The following is a 22,792-nucleotide window of genomic DNA, read 5'->3' on the forward strand; positions in this document are numbered from 1 at the left end:
TTGGTGGCAAATGATTTGACAGCACAAACACGTGTCCTGCTGTAACAACTGTTTTACCATCTTTTAACTTCTCCAGACCATCTCTACCCACTTCTTACCCATTTCTCCTGTGATACTGCCACTACTTTCACCAATCAGTCACAATATTATGACCATGTCCCTAACATTGTGTAGGTCTCTGTTGTGCCTCAAAAACAGTTGTGACTCATCAGAGAATGGACATGAATCTTCTGAGGGTGTCCTGTGGTACAACACAACGTTGTTAGTGGGGGTCTTTGGGTCCTATGGGTTGAGAGGAGGGGCCTTTGTGGATCATCCCACAGATACTAGATTAGTTTGGGATCTAGTGAATTTAGAGACCAGGTCAACACCCTGTGCTGTTCTTCATGTTTTTTGAGTTGTTCCTGAACTGTCACACTTAATGTTGTGGCTGACTGGTGTATGTGCATCTGAAGTTTTTTGTCATCATTCAGTCAGTCGATCAGTCCACCACTTAGGTAGAAACTGAAATATCTCTTTGGACAAACTGCCATAAGGCATGTGGCAGGTATATTAGAAGAGGAATTGCTGATGATTCTGATGAGGATTTTGGAGATCATCTGAACCTCCATCTGGCACCACTAGTAAGACACAATTTTCATTAATCATACATCTAGTACACTGGTTCCTGAAGGGGGTTTCATGCCCTGAAGACATGCCAAGGATACATCAGAGTGACATTTAAATATGCAGTTATGACTAACTAACACAACATGCTTCCCAGCTTGGGAGTTTTTCAGTCAGAAGAAGTCAGAAACCCAGTGACCATCAGAGCTGCAATGGAAAGATTTGGCACATTAAACATAGCTCGGAGACATGCTGATACATCTCAGTCTAGGATGACTGAATCTAATCTAGCCAACAAATTGTCACTGCCTGTGGAGGATGGATAACCATCATTCCCTGTTCTTTTTCATGATGTGTAATCTGATCTTGTGAGTCACTTCTTTGCATTGTATTTATTTTTTTTTTTCCAAAATTTCTTCAAAATTACAAGATTTTGTTACGAGAAATTCTTATTGAGATCTGGATCTTGTAAAAATTCTCCTCATAATTATATATTATAGAATATTATATCATTATACAATGAGATATCAAGTCATTGTGAAGTGCAGCAAGGTGTACTTTGCTTTGCTAATGCAATGTGCCGTGCAATGGCAAATAACCTTTTACATTTTTCTAAATAAATGTAAACAAATGTACATTAATAAGACAAAAAAAATAACATATGCATTTTTCTCTTTTCTCAGCTCATTAACCCCAGAAACCGACTGCAATAAAGGCCTGGCTACACTGGAAGGGAAAGACATTTTATCACTGTCCACTGACTTTACATGGCTTCATTCTCAAATGCAGCAGTGCAGTTAAAAAGCAACATGATTTTGTAAGGGATATTACCACGTGGGCTCAAGAACACTTCAGAAATCCATTGTCTGTTAACAGAGCTCATTGCTGTATCTACCAGTGCAAGTTAAAAGCCGGCTTCTCTGGACCCAAGCTCATCTGAAAAGGACTGAAACAAACTGTACAAGTGTGCTGTGGTGTGACAAGTCCACATTTAAAAATGATTTTGGAAATTATGGACGTTGTGTCCCCTGGACTAAAAAGGAAAACGACCGTCCAGCGGAAAGTTCAAAAGCCCGCAACTGTGAAGGAATAGGGGGATGTGCTAGTATCCATGGCATGGGTGAATTACACCTCTGTGAAGGTACAGACAGGTTTAGGAGCAATATATTTTGCTATCAAAGCCAATGTCAATCCCCAGGCACATTCTGTACGTGTTTAACAGTGTAGCTTCCCAATGAAAGAGTGCAGCTACTAGACTGGCTTGTCTGCAGTCCAGATTTGTCTCCCATTGTACATGTGTGGCGCATTATGAACGGACAATGGAGAGACTATTGAGACTATTGAGCAACTGAAGTCACACAGTACATCAAGCAACAATGGGAAATAATTCCACTGACAAAGCTTCAACAATGAGTGCCCTCAGTGCCCGAACACTTATTGAGTGTTGTTAAAAGGAAAGGTGATATAACACAGTGGTACACAAGTCCCTGTCTCAGCTTCTTCTATTATTTCTATAAGTCATGTTTTACACGGTGTCCCAACTTCATTGGAATTGTGGTTTGTAGTAACAGATGTGAATATGTTGTATTAAACAAGACAACTGCTACTTAACAAACCAGCACTGATTTTTCTCCATACACATAATCCTGTCAAGCTCTATTCACTTTATTCACATCACATGTCTTACACTCTCATAGATATCCATGAGAGAAATACCAGTGCTTGTCTCAAACAATCCAACAAACAGTGTTTCCATTTAGATACTTGCCATAAATTAAATCAGAATCTATTGGAGAAAGCATATCAGCCAATGGATGATGCAGGAAAGTCTGTGAAATCCACGATCACCCTTTTCAGACACAACAACGAGAAAATAGCCAATGTGATTGTAATCTCTTGAAGAGTAATGCAGCCATCAAGCGTTTCATTGCAGCTCTTGTCTCTGGAGCACAGGGACAGACTGTTCTGAATGCGGCGTGAATATCAAGTCAGTGGCTGTGGTCTTAAAAGGCAGCTTAGGTCTCTGCTGCTCACAGTCCCATGAACATGAAGAGGATTAGTTTGCTACCATACCTCCCACTGACTCCCAATGATTATAGCTTTGCACTGTCAGACTTCATTACATTCCCCCTTAGAAACTTATTCCCTAAGTACTGCAGACATTTCAACTTCTGATGGAACTAAGTTTCCAAAAAGGCCACAATGTGTGATACGTTGATTGTCCTGTAATAATCATGATCACGGGAGTAGTCGCTGAAATATATGTTGTAAGATTGTAGCTGATGTGCTGAGTGTGATGGGTTGGACCATGTCGTAATAATTTAGGTGTTCGCGTCATCACTTTGTTGAATGGTTTGACAGTTGAACAGGGACTAAAAGTGCACCAAGATTAGTAAATCCCGTGTGCATGCACATAAATAACAGAGCCAGCACAGTCATAGGAACATGGCTGTTACCACCACTAACAGAACAGATGTTGTTGCTGTTGAGTTGTCTCAACAGAATAAGACATGTGACTGCACCACGACAGATACTGATGAAATTAAAGTGTAAATCCTATAAGTTAGTGCAGCAACGTTAAAGAGATATGAGCTACATGGACTGGAAATCTACAGAAAGACATAATGGGGGAGTTTGGTCTATAAAGCCTTTAACTTGTGGATGTTGTTTCCTACTTTTTCTTCTGGTTTTTTCTTCTTTTTTTTTTGTCTGTTGTTGTTTTGCATCAACTTCACTGACTCAAGTATTTGACCTGAGCCACAGTCCACATCTCAGGGGACACAACATTCACCACTTCGGTTATTGCAGCCACTCTTTTGTTTGTTTGTTTTTTACCGTTGTCACTCTCAGGGAAGCACTTGGGATCAGTTTGTTTTCTCTGGCTTCCACCAAGGACACTGTTTTTTCAGCTTTGTCCATTGCAAAATTCTTCTGTTTTTCTTTGCTTTTGGAGCCATGCTCCTCTCTTACGACAACTTGATCGGTTGCTCTGTGATACACCTCTAGGCAAACACAGAGAAATGAAATGATAGATGCTTATTGGTGATATATGATACACGCCTGTCAGTTTAGAAGGATATAGGTGTTTGACATACGCGCAGTTGTTCAGGCGAAAATCGACTAGCATACACATGTCATGAATTTGATGGTGACAAATAGCATTTCTACAAACATATTAGTAAAGAGACCCAGTGTCAGAACATTCTGCTCCAGGCATTCAGATGAGAAAAAAGGCTCATGCTTTTATCAACCAGCTGTCAGAACTAAGACTCTGACGTCTCCCCACACATCCCCATCTTTTGGAAATATTTTATTACTGATGATTTATTCATATATTTCTAAATTAGTACATAAAGGATTAATGACTACACTTGCTCTTTTTATATCGCATGCCACTTCCCATTCTTAGAGATCCACATATTCACATCTGTTCACAGGAGCACATCGCCATTACAGACTCTTGCCAGCTATAGTTCTTCATTGTTGGTCGCAGTGATGTAAAGAGTACCTGTTGGAGAAGCTGCAAGCCCGGGGATGTTCTCATCTCCAGATACAAGGACATTCTCTGGAAGGAGGTGCATCACAGAAACCAATGCAGGATGGTTTTTCACCACACAGTCTAAATGTGCTCCATCAATAACCTTCAAGAGTCTGGTGTCTGCAAGAAAAAAAAAAAAAAAAAAGACACATCGCAAATGAATGTAGAATATTTCAAATGCATTTCATGAAAACCCCCTCTGCTGAATATAAATCAGTTAGATGAGATATTGCGGCTCCAACACATCCAAAGAAATATCATCTCCCTCCTTGGTGAGTTAGAGTCTAATATTTCCCCAGAAGCAGGGAGTCACCTGACAGCATGACATCCTACGCACAGACACTTCCATTTTTCAGTATTCCATTTGGCTGCTAGTGACCTAGGTGCAATGTTCCATTACACTGCAAGCATCATTTTCCAGGGCTAAAACTGAAATGACAACCATTCAACTTGGAAAACACGCTCGTCCAGATGAGCGCCGCTGTGAAGATGAGGCACGAGGTATGAACAATGAGGCAGACGTTGTCATCTCTCAAGCAGGTCGCCCGATGACAAGTGACGACCCACAACTTCTGCCATCAACACAAAGCACAGATCATTTGGAAGGTGAGCAAAGTGGTGTTTGATGCGCTGCGTATGTTGGCTTCCTTCAAGCCTGAACAGCGTCACAATATTTCACCCTGACAGGGTTAATGATCGCACCACGAACAGCATCAGTGACAATCAATACGAGCCCCCCTTTTCACTCCTGTAGGCTGTTTGAACACGATGAAACAGAGCAATCTGAAGGTGAGTCATTACAGACGGTGAAATGATGGTGATAGCTGAGAGCATTTAAGCCACGTGGTACAATCTGGTTCATGATTATTGTGGTAAACAAAGTACTATGGGGCCTACAGTACAATGCATTTCCCTTTCAGTGCAAACTATAGAATAACAGTAGGACAATAGTACAGCAGTTCTGAAGAGGGCTGTCCAACTAGATCTATCTGTAGAACTTGATCCCTAATACACGTCTTTGCATTATTTACTACCTTTGGAGGCATTGGAACATGTTTTCTTTAAGCCATTTCACTAAAGGGAGTTCCAAGACAGTTGAACTTTCCTTTCAACATGTCAACCGCAGACAGCTTTGCAGTCACTGCGGGATAAATAAAAGAAAAAGAAAATTCTATCCTTGAATCAGTTCAGTTTGGTTTCAGTCAGTAAACAACATTTATTATATTTTGCTACTTAAACTTAATTGAGTCATACATCCTCTATTTTATGCAACCACAAGCTCTATCTGGCCGCACCATTCGAATGTACAAAACGCCTACACTACAGTACATCACCGAGAGCCAAATGCAGTGGTTTACGCTGTCCATAGAGCACAGATTGCTCTGCAGGAATTGCACAGGGTTTAGATCTATAGCCTTGTAACTGGAGAGTTGCTGAATAAAAACATGGCAGGAAAGTCACACTAAACGCCACGGATGTCAGATTTATGTTGCGCAATGAACAGGGCTCTTTGCTTTTTTGTATAAAATAAAATGAAAACCTTTGTTTCTATTGAGTATTGGCTGATTCTCATTATTAAAATGATTGCAAGCGAGCGTCTGAACTATTCTGCAGATGCGAGTTCACAGAACTGCACGTGAGTCATTTCTTATCATCCGCATTATGAGTACACGTCCTGAGACTGGCACAAACTGGTCTGAAACTCCTACCCTGCTCGCATGAGAAGGTCATGCATGGCAGCTATTATTAGATACATTTCTACTTTCCCATGCAAAGGCCTAGATTCACTCCTGATCGGGATGATTCCATCCCGTTTTAGCAGCCCGATCATAAATCAAGTTACATAAGAAACTCTTAAAGTACTGCAATGCTTCAGTAAAGTCACCGTTTCCCTCAATGAAGGCTCGTGTGAACTAAACACAGACTGTGTGCAGATAAACATGTATGCAAATATACCGTGCAGATAGTCGACAAAACCCACGCTCTGCCTCGAACATCAAGCTAATTTTATTTAATTTTATTTTCTGTACAGCACCAGATCACAACAGAGGTCATCTAAGGCTACCTTTCCTATAGAACAGGTGTATACTTAAAATACCAGCCACAAAAGTTTTAAAATCTGGCATTACAATAATTAATACAGTTCTAAAGAAAATTAATTTATTCAGAGATATTCATCACTAAAAACTGTATCTCTAATACTATGTTATTTTAAGCCCCGGAAAAAATAAATATTTGTAATATTGGGCTATGCATGAAAGGGACCATCTGTAAAGCAAAACTCAATAGAAAAATAGATTAACACACACACAGGTAAATACAGCGGGTACGGTAAGTATTGAACATCATTGAACATCACAATTTTTCACAATAAACATATTTCTAAACGTGCTATTGACATAACATTTTCACCAGGTGTTGGTAACAACCCAAGTAATCCACACACAGAAAGAGACCAAAACAGATAAGTTCAGAAATTAAGTTATGTGTAATAATGTAAAATAACAGAGGGAAAAAGTATTAAACATGCTTACTGGTATTTATTTAATACTTTGTACCAAAGCCTTTGTTGGTAATGAAGCTTAAAATGCCTCCTGTATGGTGAAACTAGTCAGTGCATTGCTCAGGTGGGGTTTGGCCCATTCTTCCACACAACAGTCTTTAAATCTTCATGGTTCCGTGGGCCTCTCCTATGAATGCTGATTTTTAGTTCTTTCCATATATTTTCAATTGGATTCAAGTCAGGTGATTGGCTGGGCCGTTCTAGCAGCTTTATTTTCTGTCTCTGAAGTTGAGAGGGTTAGGTGAGTGCCAGTTGAGAGTTTCCTTGGCTCTGTTTGGGATGGGAACATGGTGTGTGTTATGGCATCCAAAGAGTTCAATTTTGCTCTCATCTGACCAGACTATGTTCTCCCAGTATTTTACAGGCTTGTCCAAATGTTGTGCAGCAAACTTAAAACAAGCTTCAACATGCTTTTTCTTCAGAAATGGAGTCTTGCGTGGTGAGCGTGCATACAGGCCATGGCTGTTGATTGCATCCCTTAGTGTTTTTTTTTTTTTTTTTAAATAATTGTACCTGCTTATTCCAGGTCTTTCTGAAGCTCTCCACAAGTGGTCCTTGGCTCTTGGACAATTTTTCTGATAACTCTTTTCAGTCCTCTGTCAGAAATCTTGCTAGGAGCAAGACTGAACCAGCTGATATTCATTTGCACTGACAAGGGGCAGGTTGGCTTTCTGATCACTGATAGATTTCAGCTGGTGTCTTGGCTTTCCACGCCTTCTTCCACCTCCCTTTCTGTGTGTGTTCAATATTTTTCCCCTCTGTTATTTTACATTATTACACATAACTTAATTTCTGAACTTATTTGTTTTGGTTTCTTTCCGTGTTTGGATTACTTGGGTTGTAACCAACACTTGGTTAAAAATCCATGTCAATAGCACATTTAGAAATATGTTTACTGTGAAAAATTGTGATGTGTTATTTTACCCGCTGTATCTTTTAAATAAATGGGGAAGTTGGGGAGAGTTTTGTTGATGAAGTTGTTCTTTTTCATTCGTGTAAAATAATGAAAATATGAAACATGGATGAGTTCCGAGGAAGGATGGGCAAATGTCCGTGTGTGTGTAGACAGCTTTTCATCCATTTTCTGGGCTGAGCTTGCGCGTTTATCTTTACAGTCACTGAAAGGGGATTGAGAGGGATTGAAGATGATGGAGAATATCACTGTGGTTTCCTCCGCTCCCTGCCCATGACTCATCCCAGACAAACGCTTTAACTCTGTTTAACAGCAACCTCGCTACAAATAAAAAGTGCTTATGTCTAAAGCCAAAAAAGAAAAATGGTTTGGAGAAATCTCTGAAGTTTTAGCATGGCTCCAACACCATGAAGAAGAAGATGGGAAGAGAAAGTAAAGGGGGAAATCAAACACTTGCGTGACACAGATGGTGCCCAGGTGTCTGCAACTTTTTCCTCATTTATTTCTTGTTATTCATTATGCATTAAGCTAGGGCTTCAGTCAGATGTTGTGCATAGATTAGCAAAGTACCTCCGAATTTCCTTACAGCAGTAATGTAGTACCTCAGAGTCCATTGAGCAGCAACTTGGCAAGAGATGTGAAACCAAAGAAGTGGGAGGAAAGAAAACAACACAGAAAATGGCTCGGCATCAGACAAACAGAAGCAGCGGTTTTGGGAGAAGGTTGAGGGGGAAAGAAGAAAGTAAGACGAGAGCATAATGGTGAAGTAACACTCTTGTTGGACGGTCTCCTTTCCTCAGTTTAGAAGTCATTTTTCCGACTTTGGTGTTTTGGGGTGCTTTAAGGACAAACTGTAAAAACAACAAGGAGGCTACAAACAAGACGAGTGTTTAAACTATGCATTGATAAAACATTCTTAAATTAAACATAAATATGTGTACTTGCTCCATAGGTGCTTGTGTGCAGTTATCAGCATAACTATTACTCTTGTTCACCATGTTTGTTTCCCTTATGTATTGTCGGTCTCGGTTTCTATATCACATTATTTGATATGAATGTGGTCTACTGTCAGGATTCAGGACTACAGGATTTCTAACATCTGAATGGAGAAGAGGTGATGGGTGACATTGAGGCAGACAGATAGGAACATGTGAGGACACCCATTGGTCACTCAGAGATATTTTAGCACAAGGGTCTATGGGAATTTGTTTACTTTTGGAGCCAGCCATAAATGGCGATTTGGGTAAGTTCTGGGCCTTCCCATGTTAAGATGTCAGCCACAGAAGTTGCCTATTGGAAAATATCCAACTTTACAGCCGAAACATGAATAAGAGTTCTAAACTTTTATCAGTACAGAGGAGTTTGAAGTGTAGCTGCCTAGCCAATCTATTCCCAGCTTAGCTCCAAGTCTTTGCCTATTTTGGACACAAACTCTTTGAGCTGCACCCCTCCATCAGGACCGAAACCTCACACCACAGGAACAGTTTCTGTCCATCGACAACTGAACTTGTGAATAACGCACGTTTTGTTAATTAATGCTCACCTTCTTTAATTCACAATATGTACAGTACAGTTTATCCTATTTTTATTATTTGTATATTTCTTTATTGTTTGTTTTTCCATACCTATGTATACTTGTATTGTACTAGCCACCACAACAAATTCCTCCTATGTGTGAACATGTATGTGGCCAATAAGGCCAATAAGAGAATGGCCTTCATTGTTAAGATGGTGAGGTCTTCGTTATGATATGAATTTTTAATATACCAGCATACCGGTCTATTTGATTATCCAACATTGCGCCACAAGACACTGTTTCAGACCAGACCATTTTCAGTGCAGCGCCTCTAAACACGCATGGTGCGACTGCTTCACTGCGAGGTGTGGTGAAGATTGAAATGTCCGAAGAACGAAGCAGCAGAACGACAAGACCATGAACCTAAAGCTGTCCCTGAAAGCGTTTTATGAATTAGAAAAAATAAATAAATAAATGTTGCACGCAGACTACATCAACTATTACAGCAGCTGGTCGCGCTGCTATTGCCACATCAAAATAAACCGTAATTGTCCAAGTTTTTTTATTTCATCTTGATAACATTTAAGTATTTTTTTTTCTTTTTTATCTCTGAGCTATAAATGTCTCCAGATTTCATTTCAGAATGCATTGTGAACCTTTTTGGCATTAAGTAGAAATATTGCTAGCATTGTTTGAGAAAAACTTGCCCAAAAGAGCTGGAATTAATACTGTGCTTTATCAATCAGTATAAGATTTAAACATTGCGTCATATCATTGTTGACAGATATGTAAAACAAAGTTTACCATAGCTAAATTTTAACTCAATGTGGTACAGGTGAAGAAATCACAGCAGGGTAAAAACACTTCAGTTTATTTGATGTTTGATGCTCAACCAAAAAGCAATAAATCTTGGTGTAGGTGGTGAAAACAAACAATCACCAGGGATGTCTGAGCGCTAGATACACAGAAAATCTCAGCCACAGAGAGCGTCCTTGGTGTATCAGCAACAAAATTTGTCATGGCCCTACCTTTCTGTCCCCTACACACAGACATACATAATGAATTAATGCATAGTGGTGTTGCTTCAAATTAAGAAATGCTAATGTGAACACAATGTACCATCTGTTTGCCTTCAAATCATATTAAGAGGTCCCCAGCGCAGCTCCCCATCCTTCTCATTTCTCTGCCCCTTCCTCTTTTCTCCCAGTTGGTGAGAGGAGAAGCTAAGCCCAAGCCAATGAGCTTGTTTCTGCCTCCCATTTTTGCCTCGCATCCTTTAGGAATTTCAAAAGCCCCTAAGGCAACTTCCTTCCCTCTATCTTCCCTCCTTTTCCTATTTCCTGCCTCTTGACCCTGAATCCAGCTTTGGAAAATAAAGGGATTTGATTTCTCTGCCACCACTGCTCTCTCATCTCTTTCTTGTGTACATTCACTGCTATTTTCTCCATGTTAGTTCAAACTGATCTGTCTCCACTTCATTCTCCCATCTTTCCTTGATACAGTTTGTATTTTATGGTTTTAAAAGAACAATTACTCAGTTTGACCTACAGAGAACCTGAAGTGCAATGTGTATTTATTGAAGTCATCATATTTCATAGTTTTATCTGCACCACTTTGTACATTTTCATCAGGGCAGTGCCAAATCTGATCTAGACATCCAATTATATAACCCAGTTATGTTCATGTATGACAATAGCTTGAATCCGAGTTATGAGACTTTAAATTTCTCATTAATTTGCATCCCTAAATTTCCACCAAGTGTCTTTGACAAGACAAACCGTTTCAACTTTCTTGCTTCCACTTTCCCCTTTCCTCTTCTTCATATATCCATTAATTACTCTAAACCCTGAGAGAGGAGTGTGCGTGTGTAAGTGCGAGAGCGAGCGTCAGTGTGTGTGCTACTCAGCCAGTGGCAGAGAGCCTGACTAGGCAGTGGAACATAGAAACCAATGCATTTGGCAGCCACCCACCCTGCTCCTCTCCTATTCTGACATCCAGCTACATCCCTCTACACACCACACAAACACACATACAGTATGTATATTCTCACAAGCATATCCTTCAGCATCACTTCTTAGTAATATGACATATTTTCAAAAAAAGCCTGTTGTCAAAGCGGGTCATGATCTTCGCAAATCTGCAGGCTTTGCTATGACAAGCCTGTGGAAGATCTCACTAAGTTTATACATTGGCACTTACTTGAAAAAATACAATAGAACTGAGTTGTTGTCTCCTCACATACAGTTCTGTGCTTATGTGCGTTACTGTTGTTAAAATAGGCCTGTCATTATTGTGTAGTTTTCTGACTCTCAAGAAACATGTCGCTATGTAAACAATGAAAACTAAATTCTTTGCCACAAAGTTGTGATGCCTCAGATGCATATTATCATTAAGCTGACGAATCAGACTAGACTCTCAGTTTTGTTTCTTCAATGAGTGATCTCTGACAATTAAAGTCTTACTCTATGATTCATTACACAGCAAAACAAGTTCTCTTGTAATTCAAGGTTGTATTCTCTTGTATTCTCAAGGTTTAGTTTACCATTTGTACGATACAATCTAGTAAGTTTTATTAAACAAATTCCTGTTTGTTTCTATTAACTTGTAATGAAATGCCTATGTCTGTGTCAAGTTGAAATATTGTAATTATGACTGTCGATCAAGTTTACTTCACTAACTACATTTGTTTTTAATTAAACAACTAAACAAATGTTCAAATATGTGGATAACATGCACTGTCTTCAAGGAATATGAAAAAATAGAAGAAGGGATTTGTTGTTGAACAAGGGTAGTAGTTCTGTGATACAAAATAGTTTCTCATAGGGTTAAATGTGAAGGTCAAATTTGTGCACGTCGCTTTTTGTGGCATGAGTCTCCCACCATTTTGTCAAGTGCCAAAAATTGCTGTTCTCTGAATGTCCACTAGAAGCTGGTTCAGGAAACTATCGCGCTGCGTATTGTAGTAAAGCTTGTACTGCATGATTGAGGACATGGCTGTTTATACTGACAGGTAGATGCCATCACATGTCGATGTCTGTCTAACCCACCTCAGCTCCACTCACGTTCCACATATATTTAAATTAGCCACCAGATAGTCAGACACTGACAGAGACCATGACAAGATGGCGAAGGCCAGATTTACACATTTACAACTTCTCTTCAGGAAACTGTCACTGAAGAGTCTGTCTTTATATACACTCTGTTGTTGTGTGTTGTGAACATGCTATGCAACATTGTGTGGTATCTCTTTAAAATGGGTTGATGAGATGAAAATGTTCTGAGTTCGTGTCCCATTATTGTTTTCTATAAATTAAACAACAAAAGCAAATGATAAAACACACAATGCCAATTTGAATACACATACAGGGAGATTGTGTCTCATCAATGTGTATGTATTTGACACATAGTAGAGAGTGACAGGGAGTAGTCGGGTAAAGGAAATGATGAGCAGCAAAGAATATTGAATATGCACCACTCAAGAACTGTAGCCTCAGTTTAGAGCTCAACCAAGTGAGCTAGGAGGTCACCCTGGACACAATACTCCATGCAAAAGTTATAAAACCATTTTCTGTTGCATGTTGTGATGGAGCAGACCATTCTCAGGGAAGTATTTTTGCACTGCAAACATTGAACAGGAGGATGACCCACCAGAGTACTCCTAATGACACGGGGACACTCCAAGGACACGGAGTACAATTGCTAGCCTTGGAACAGAAAATAAGCTCCACTGTGAAAATGACCTCCAAGGTTTGATCTTCTTATACCACGTATATAGTATGTAAAGGGTATGCACAAGGTGCACAAGGTACACACACACACAACATATATATATATATAAAACTGAAGGTGAACCCAAGGTGAGCCCAAATAATAGGTTATAAAATACAGCCTGTCAGTCAATATTGGCGTCTTTTGGAAAGCTTTTTTACTATGATTTACAAAATCAACAAAATACTTCAAAGTTGTTGAACCTGATTTATTGAGAGGAAAAAGAAACAAAAGCCAAGCTCAGAATATAGTTACTGACACAAGGAGACGTCTGAAAAAACCTGGCCCTGACACAGAAAGAGACTGCAGGGAGTCAAGTGATGTTGGAAGGCTTGTCACGTTCACAGGGATGCAGGTTGCTTCCTTTTCTTGTTGATTAGCAACCAAAGGCATTCATGTTATAGTGTGGCCTAAGAGAGCCAGAAGACTCCTTGGTAATTAAATCTCCCACACCTAAGAGCAAATAATTTTTCCAAAACTTATGAGTCTGAACACCTACTTAATTTACCAGTGTACATACGTAGAAACTTAAGCAGGTGTTCACACAGGCTACAAGGCAACCATAGCCAAAAAAAAAAAAAAAAAAAAAAACAAATTGCCGCAGTTCCACTTGGGGACAGTGGACCATTATAACAGCAATTGATGGATCACTTAAGAAATGTATTCAGTCATGCATGGACTGAAATTTTACAATGATGTGGCATTTTGTTGACTTGTAATAGGGATTTCAGAAGGTGCTCTGGCAAAGATCTGCCGCGCCAATCAAATCAGTGGGCTTTCTGCAGTGATGGACATCTGAGCGCTGTGGAGGTGACTTTATTTAGAGCACAATGGCTCTTGTTGGTTTTGGAGTATCTAATTGCATGCAGATAAGTTGTATAGGTGCTGTCTTTATCTTTGTTCGGACTATGCCGTATCTTAAGCCAGCAGCTTGTAGCTTAAGTATACCGTCTGCAGTAAATTAAACATCATAGATATGTGAATATCCTGCTTTTTATAATTTAAATTAATTCCTTTCACAGAGTTCAACTTTGAACCCCAACTTTATTTGAAACACTCTCAGAAATAATATTGATATTATTCATCTGAAAAAAAATGAGTTCTTTCAAAAACAGTCAGGTTAACTCAATAACAGAGGATTTGTAATGAATGAATGACACAAAGAAAGAAAAAAAGGCCTCCAGGGAACATTTTCTCATTATAATTCTTTCTCACAATCAGACATGAATGACCCTAAAAATAAATGTTCTTATTTCACTCTAGCACAAAGGGCCTCTTAGATATTTGCGTCTCTCTACAAATTCACACCCCTAAGGGTTTCACATCACCCCACAGATAGGACTGTGTGGTCTTGTGACAATGGACGAGACTAAAAGTGATGAAAAGAGGTTTTGACCATAAAAGGGCAACAGTAGGAGTGGCAGCAACATGGCTCTTAAGCCTGAGAAGCAACGTTCCGCTAAACAACAGGCATACGTTAATAATTCAGCAAGCATAAGAGTCTGTTTGAGAGAGGCTTTTCTAATATTCATGGGACATGATAGCCAAGACAGGAACTCTGGCTCTCACTCAGCACAGTGTTATTCATACCACAAGACACTACTGCGTTTTGTAATTCATAGGCTTTTTTTTTTTTTTTTTTTTTTTGTCCAAGCAAGGACATACCATATCTGGCCAAACCAGGAGCATCAGCAGCTAACCCAATATTTCAAGATTTCAAGGATAATCCAATAAGTAGTGAATTTCCTAAAACCTAAAACAACTCTCTGGCCTCTCAGGCCAAAGGATTGCCAAACAGACAAATAGTAAGGTAGGTAAAAAACTGGACTTAAAGGAAAACATAGATGTTTTCATAGTCAGTCAGTCATTCATTGACCCATGGTGCTTGGCTACAGTACTTCAAGTTAGCCTTGGGTTGTGTTCATATGCACGATCCAGTTTCAATCAGATAAATATTGAGTATCAGCTCATCCGATCCAATCAATCTAATATAGGCCAACATGCTTAACAGTTGAAGAGAACTGCAATGCATTAAGATTTTGATTTTATTTATCATTGTTTTCCAGTTGTTTCCAGATTCAAGGCTCTCTACCATGGTAGGAATACCTCTGGGTTTAGGCTTCCTTTGTATAGCCTGCCTTGTTGCTGGTAACTAGCTTTTGGTCTGGACAAAGCTCCACAGTGACAAGGGAAAAGGAGGGAGGGTGACATCTTCAAGCTTTTGTAAACCGGGCCCTTTGTTTTTCCTTCACATACCAGCAGATTAGCACAGTGTCTCTGGTAAGCTGCTCGACAGTAACATAAAAAATGTTGTCAGGCTTTGGCACATAAAAGCTACCCCGTGTACAGACAGAAGTGTCAGTTTCATGCGGGTAGCTTTTAGCAGCGATGTCTTTCACACACCATCACTTATTGTAGGTCCACACACAAAACACAAGTCCATTTTCCCTTAGAAAGGGTTTAGGGCAGCCGCAAAACAACAAATAGAAAAGACTAGGTTTGGCTATGCCATCCAGTGCCTGGATCTGTTCCAAACTGATCTAAAAGATCAGATCTGGACATCTCAGGTTGCATGTGTATATCCTATCCTGGTTTCTGAAAATCAAACAATGACAGTAATGAAAGCCTTTCACCATTGGAACGATGATGAAAAAGGTTTTTACTTTATAGTCAAAGAATGAAATAGGACTGGCAGTTCAGACGTGGAAAAAACATCAAAACAATGGCCTATTCAAGTCTGTAAAAATCAAGCTATAGGGCTCCAGTCTCCCAGTACGTACAGAGGATAAATTCAGCTCACAGCGGAAGAGAAACATTACTATGTAGCCAAACATCAAAACCAAAGAAGTGGCTCTGAGCCACTGCAGAAGGTGGTGTTGACATCAGCTTATGCAACTGATGCTGAGGCTCCACGGGGAGGCCCATCAAATCCAATACAACACGTACATCCTCAGTATTTTTCATTCATTGCTGGGTTGTGTTGTAAACATCACATGTACCCTGCAAACACCACACAGTGATCAGATACAGGAATGAATCATGTATATATGGATATCATGAAGAGGATTATTAACGCATCATGGAACCAGTTTTATAAGCCGCATATTAGTGTAAACCTAAACCCAATCTGTAATGGCAGTCTGCTGTCATTTGTGGTTAATTTGTGGAACATAAGTAACTATTTCGAAAATTGTCTGAAATGTATCATGATGATCATTTTCACACAATATTAGAAGTCATGAGCCAAGTCTTATCCTTACTACAGTATGATATAGGTCTCTCTCTCTCTCTCTGCATCTTGAGTCTCATCTTTCCATGATGGTAACTGGTAAAAAAATTAAATACTTAGCCTTCGCTGACAGAAAACACATGTTTGTGTCTTCTTACACAGTGGCAGCATGTGTCAAGACTGCCTCCATCATTCCGGTGCTGAAGAAACCTCAAATCACTTCACTCAACGATTACCAGCCTGTTGCACTGACTCCCATTATGATGAAGTGCTTTGAAAGGCTGGTAAAACAACACTGTCCCCAGACTCCCCTCCATAGTCGAGCGTTCCAGTTTGCCTACCGGCGGAACCACTACACTGAGGGCACCATCTCCTCTGCTCTTCACCTGGCACACCTGGAGGAGAAGAACACCCATGTGCGGATGCTGCTCCTGGACTTCAGTTCAGCGTTCAACACGATCATCCCACAGCATCTGGTAGGAAAACTGGGACCTGGGCTTCAGCACCACCCTGCGCAACTGGCTGCTAGACTTCCTCACCGACAGACCTCAGTCAGTGCAGGTCGGACAGCACACCTCCGATGTCATCAACCTCAGCACAGGCTCCCCTCAGGGCTGCGTCCTGAGCCCTCTGCTGTTCACTCTGATGACACATGACTGCGTCCCCAGGTTCGCAACCAATCACATCGTGAAGTTGAGGATGACACAACGGTGGTGGGCCTCATCAGAGACGACAACGACCTGGACTACAGAGAGGAGCTGGAGCAGCTGGACGGCTGGTGCAGAGACAACAGCCTGACCCTGAACGTGGACAAGACGAAGGAGATAATCATCGACTTCAGGAAGAACCGGCCCAGCCAGGCTCCACTGCTCATTAACAGCTCAGCTGTGGAGGTGGTCAGCAGCACCAAACTCCTGGGGGTGCACATCACAGACGACCTCACCTGGTCTGTGAACACCACGTCACTGGTCAAGAGGGCACAGAAGCTTTTGTACTTCCCGCGTAGGATGAGGAGAGCCCACCTCACCCATCCTCAAGACGTTCTACAGAAGCACCATAGAGAGCATTCTGACTGGAAGAGTGGTGAGGACAGCGGAGAGGATCATCAGGACCCCTTTTCCCTCCATTCAGGACACCTCATCAAAGCGTTGCATGTCCCAAGCCTGTAACATCGTCAATGACCCCCACCATGGACTGTTCTCCCTGCTGCTGTCTGGAAAGAGGTTCCGCAGCATCCGGTGCAGGTCCACCAGTTTCTGCAACAGCTTTGTCCCCCTTGCCATCAGACTGTTGAACTGGACTTGAACCCTTAAATTCTGTACATAACTGAACATACTTTTTTACTATCATTCTCTGCACCGAATATTTTTCACTGTTAAACAGTTTTTGCACTATGATACATGCACCATCTACATCGCTGCTGCACTTTATGCTGTATTTTATCTTATTTGTAATGTTATTACATTGTCCTGAGCTGCATGCAACAAAATTTCGTTCTGTATACACCCTGTGCATACAAAATGACAATAAAGTTTGTCTACATGACAGAGGGCTAACATAATATTTACTGATGTAACATCTCACTGATTACTATCGCTGTAAAAGAATTGTCAAGTATGCTGCCAATCCATGTTCCGTATTTTATTCTGGCACCACAAAAGAGGGGGGATTTGTTCTTTTCACCCCACACTAAAGCTTTATACAATTTAGCATCTTTAGTGTTGTTTAAGGTTGGTGGGATCACTTGAACTGATTTAAATTTTTATTTTTGCTCTCCTGTATTTTATTTCATTTTTTTTTTTTTTTACCACAATCTGATTTAGAAACTTGAGTTAGTTTAGAGTAATCTATGCACACTGACTGCAAAGCTAAACTGGCGGCACAGGTCACCACTGCTGGGGATTACAGTCTTCAAAGGCTTCACCTGGTGAAATAATCCCTTCAGACGTGATGAGCTGTAAGTGACTCATAGGTATATGTCACTTTAGAACCCCTCAACTCACTGTAATTTGATTCAGAACTGTGTCATCATGTGCAGCTAACAATGATCTGTTTGTCTTTAGAAAGGAGAGGAAGCCTCACTGGCCTGGAAATAAACACTGCTAAACCCCTCGTGTACTGTGGCCCTCTCAGCTGTCGCACTGAATGACTCTAGGGACAAATACCAAAACTGAACAGACTGGAAAATACTTGCAAACATAGTACATAAAACAGAGCCTTACAGTCAACAGCATCCTTCAGCAAGGGGTGGACCAGGCCTCTCGGCGATCCGTGGTGTAGATTCAACCTAGGAGATGAAATGAAACCAACCTGAATGACTCCAAGCTTTAATAAAGCTAGTGGACTATTGAGCTAACCCTACCCTGACGAGGAGGAGGAGGAGGAATAAAACCTTGACAGTTATAAATGTTGTACCTAACTTTTTAAACTTTCTTTTTACCTGTGGTTTTCTTTCTTCTTTTCTTTATACCACAAGTGTTTTTATGTGCAACTGAGCTACTATGACCAAGCAATTTCCCTTGTGGATGAATAAAGCCTGTCTACGTCTAAACAAAAGAAGGCTAGAAAACCACCCCTTCACTATAAATATGTGATTTACGTATTAAAATGTTAATTAATTCTTCTAAGGAGTAATTAAGAATGGGCTAATCACCTTCTGTCCCCATCAGCGGTCGGAGCCTCCGGCCTGTCACTGAAAAGCTCCAGGACAGAGAAGCCTCGTCCCTGAGCCTGAAGGGAGCCGTCTGGCCTGAATGCCAATGACACCAGCTCCAGAACCAGCAGCGAGCTGGGCAGCAGCAAAGACGTATGGAAGTAAAGGACCTAGGGAAACATATACCGAAAGTGAAGAAACACATCATCCATCCTACACCTCTAATTTGTTCAAAATACAGTTTAAACAATGAGACCATGCTAACTTTTCTGAATAAAACTTAAAACATTTCAATTAAAAATGATGGAAAACGAGAGTTTGTGGGCAAAGCATAATCTAAAGTAAATTAGCAGGCTGCACAGTACATCATCAGAAAATGTCATCAAGCTTTTAAACACTGATGTTTTCCATTTATCCAAAGGCCATTTTCTTCCTTCTGGTTCAATTCAATTATAGTTGGTCTTACAGTTTGCTGTAATGAGTTACTGATTACCCTAATAGCTTGACTAGCTCTGCCTAAGCCATAGTGATTGCTAGTTTGTAGTAATAGAGTTAGAATTGCCCAGTTTTTATGATAAGGAGGTCACATATACCGTAGTTTTCAAATGAATGCGGTGAACTCAAATTATGGTCAATAATATTTTAAGCTTTTAAAAAGATATTAACTCCACAGTTTGTTCTTCTGTGAACACATTGTGAAAACTAGTTTAAGCTCATAAAAATTCACTTAGTTTAAGTGGTTGGTACATATTTTATGTAGAACATATATTTCATTAAAAAAATATGCGTGTGTGAGAAAATACCATACGCAAGGCATCCCTCTTGCAGATATCTTTAACAAGTTTACAACTGGTGATTCACAACTACAGTACAAATGTGTATTCTGAGCACATAGTATATGCAACATGGTGCTTTATGTGCCCCACAACAGAACTAATGGAAACTCACAAAGACCCCACACACACGTATGTACACAGATAATGATAAGGACTTGACAAATAAGGGCTCTCAGTGCCTTTAATTAAATGTATGCTCCAGTGGAAGCACACTGAAAGCACAATCCACAGCTGATACACAACCTGTATAAGTGTGCACAGAGACGTATGTCGATAGTACTCAGCAGCTTAGCATTAAAAAGGAATAATTATATATGTTGTCACATACGAGAGAAATGTTATTAAAAAAGATAGTTAAACATGTTTCTGGGATTCATACGTTTCCCACACTGGCAGATCTAATTTGCTAATGTCCTCTTTCAGTGCAACTGAGAATAAGCATATTGCAGAAAGAACAAGATGGGGTATATGATATACACAATGATAATAACCAATAAACAACACGTTGAAAAATCACTTGAGGGAAAAGACCTATAAACAAGTACAGATGGTGCACAGTCCCGTGGTAGCTAGTTTGGCTTGAAGCATCAACTGTTGCCGTTATTTGAGTTACTGGACAAAAATCCCAATAACATCATGCACATAGTATTTAGATCAGGACTCTGGGGTTTCAGGGGAGCACAAACAACTATAGACTGGACCTTTCACCAGGTATGTTGGATTTTTCTGCAACACAGTTAGCATTAGCATGTTGTAGTCGGAATATGAGTTGTCATATAGAAAAATATACGTGTGGAGTTCATTGGTCGCTGCCCAGCCAGTAGTTCTCATTCAAAGTGTAGTTTTCAACAGTTGCTCAACATTTATTCATTTTAAACCCATAATCTGCTCAGTTCCACTCGCCATTGTTGTACAGAGTACAAAGTACAGAGAACCACGGCACAGCTGACTAGCCACTGTTGGTTAGCAGCGTAGCAATGATGTAAAAATGCATAAAAGTCTGATGAGTATCTTTCAGCTTGAGCTAACCTTTTTCATACAACAAGGATCACTGTATTACTTGAAGGCACAAAGATGACTTGACCCTCTTTAGCTTAAGAGATGAAATTATTAAACATATAGTAAACTGAGTTAAATGCTACCACTGTATCACCCTTACTACAAACCTATCCAATGACAACCTTGTATACACCAATCACAATACATGGGGGATTTGATCTCACTATTCATACACAACTTCAGGGGGAGACAGTCAACCCCTTTTGGGAGCTTGTTTGTAGTCCATGCCAGGTAGGGGCCACTGTATGCAGACTCTGATGTGTCATTCAAATTGGAAATAAAAGCGTACCTACACCAGAGCCACGCTGATTTAAATGCACAAAGGCCTGGATATGATAAAGAGACACACAACTGCTCTCTGATCCATTGGTCCCAGAGCACAATGAGGCCTGTTATTTTTCAAAACCATAAAGAAGCACATGAGGACATTAACAGGAAAAGGAAGTAAAAACGCATTAAATAGACGTGAGCCACCTTGAAATACAGAACCAATTTCTCCCAGCCCACTGTGGCAGAGCCCGTTCATCTGTAGACCCAGTTATCAGGCGCCACAGAGCTGTATATTCAGATTCAAGGCCTCTGAGGCATTCCTATTTTGGCCGCATCAGACTTTTATCTCTGTGCACTATGAGTTTAAATTACTAGAACACATCTGAATGCAAATGTAAAACATGGGAGGCAAAGATCTCGTCTAAACTCAGTTTGATTCAGTTATTTGTCTGCTTGTTTGTCATGTGCACTGCCGACATGGATATTGAGATTCACATAATACTGTGGCTGCTAAAATGAAAGTGTCCTGCTGTAAATGATTGATGAACATTGATATATTTTTGTGCAAGGCCCGAACACAGAAGCTTGGAAATGTTCACAGGTGGGCTTTCAGTGGGGAGCAAATTTAATATGACTGAATGAAATCAATTTGTATCTAATAATTGGAAATCTGCCTAATGGTAGTAATAATTATAGAGAACAGTTTCTAAGTAGAGTGCATTTACTCTGTTTCCCGAGCCCAGACAGATGTCTTTGCAGTAGCAAACAATGGCTGAGCTGAGAAAGTAAAAATATCCTCAGTCCCAAGACGCACGTCATTCAGTATTCATGGACTGAAAACTTCACTTCCTCTCAGTTGTTTTATTTATTATTTATTTCCTTCCAACCTTAACTCCCAAATCAAATGCTCATCTTAAATGAACCTCTCTTGAACCTACCCTGCGTTGTACAAACAAGAAGTTGGAATGGGTCATGGATCATGTTCATCAAAGTTTTATCCTGTTGTTACAATGTAGAATTTACATTGTGGTGAAAGATATAGTCCCGAGTCTCAAAGCAATACCAACATGGACATAGTTCATTACAGAATTCCGAATCAAAACTGGAATCGCTTTTCATATGATCAATTGCTTTGATACAACTCCAAATTGATTTTGGTCCAGTCTGTGGTTAAAAAACAAACAAACAAAAAAAAAACTCTCTCTTTCCTCTTCTGAGAAAATTCAGAAAACTCAAGAGCTAAAGACAAAAGCTCTGATGGATTATGACCATTCTGAGCCACATAAAATGAACTAAAATAGTATGTCAAATAATACTAAAATAGAACAAATACCTTGACTGGTGCTGCTTGCTTAAGCTGCACCTGGCCACACTCCAATTTTCAAGTATAAATTCACAGCTGGAGATTTCTGTGTTGTTTAATTCTTGCTCTGTGGGGCCAGTGAATGACAACGCTTCATCTCTAACCTACAGCACTGCCGTAGTCACTGCACTTCCTCAGAAATGAAGTTATGTGGGTAGCAGCAACACTGACAGTATTATCATCTTCAGTAGTATTAAATACATACTTCCTGTTCTTAGTATTGATCTAACACAAAAAAGTCTGAGTATTCTTTCATCCACACAGCTTTGACAGGATTGGTTAGAAGCTGCAGTAAAAGCTGGGCCCCTTTGCCTTGTTGTTGCTCTACACTCTGTTTAACACCTACAACTGTCACTGGTAGAAACCTTCTTGTCTAGGGCATGTAAGGTTACAGAAGATGCACTATTTTAATTGTGAGGCAGAAAAGAGAAAATTGAGAGAGATTAGAAATAACACGCAACAAATATTCCCCAGCTAC

The 22,792-nt window shown here is 40.1% G+C and overlaps 1 protein-coding gene across 2 annotated transcripts in view; it reads right to left on the reverse strand.

Moving 5' to 3' along the window:
• Window positions 1–22,792, reverse strand: part of LOC125022730 (nephrocystin-4-like) — a 159,667-nt gene that overhangs the window by 120,645 nt on the left and 16,230 nt on the right. For both annotated transcript variants that reach the window (XM_047610754.1, XM_047610012.1), the window contains exons 3-5: window positions 18,787–18,956; window positions 18,356–18,420; window positions 4,115–4,264 (exon numbers count right to left, since the gene is read on the reverse strand). In XM_047610754.1, coding sequence (XP_047466710.1) covers window positions 4,115–4,264; window positions 18,356–18,420; window positions 18,787–18,956 — 385 coding nt within the window. The remainder of the gene's footprint in view (window positions 1–4,114; window positions 4,265–18,355; window positions 18,421–18,786; window positions 18,957–22,792) is intronic.

The sequence above is a fragment of the Mugil cephalus genome, chromosome 1 (assembly GCF_022458985.1).
Source record: "Mugil cephalus isolate CIBA_MC_2020 chromosome 1, CIBA_Mcephalus_1.1, whole genome shotgun sequence".
In the NCBI taxonomy this organism is placed as follows: domain Eukaryota; kingdom Metazoa; phylum Chordata; class Actinopteri; order Mugiliformes; family Mugilidae; genus Mugil; species Mugil cephalus.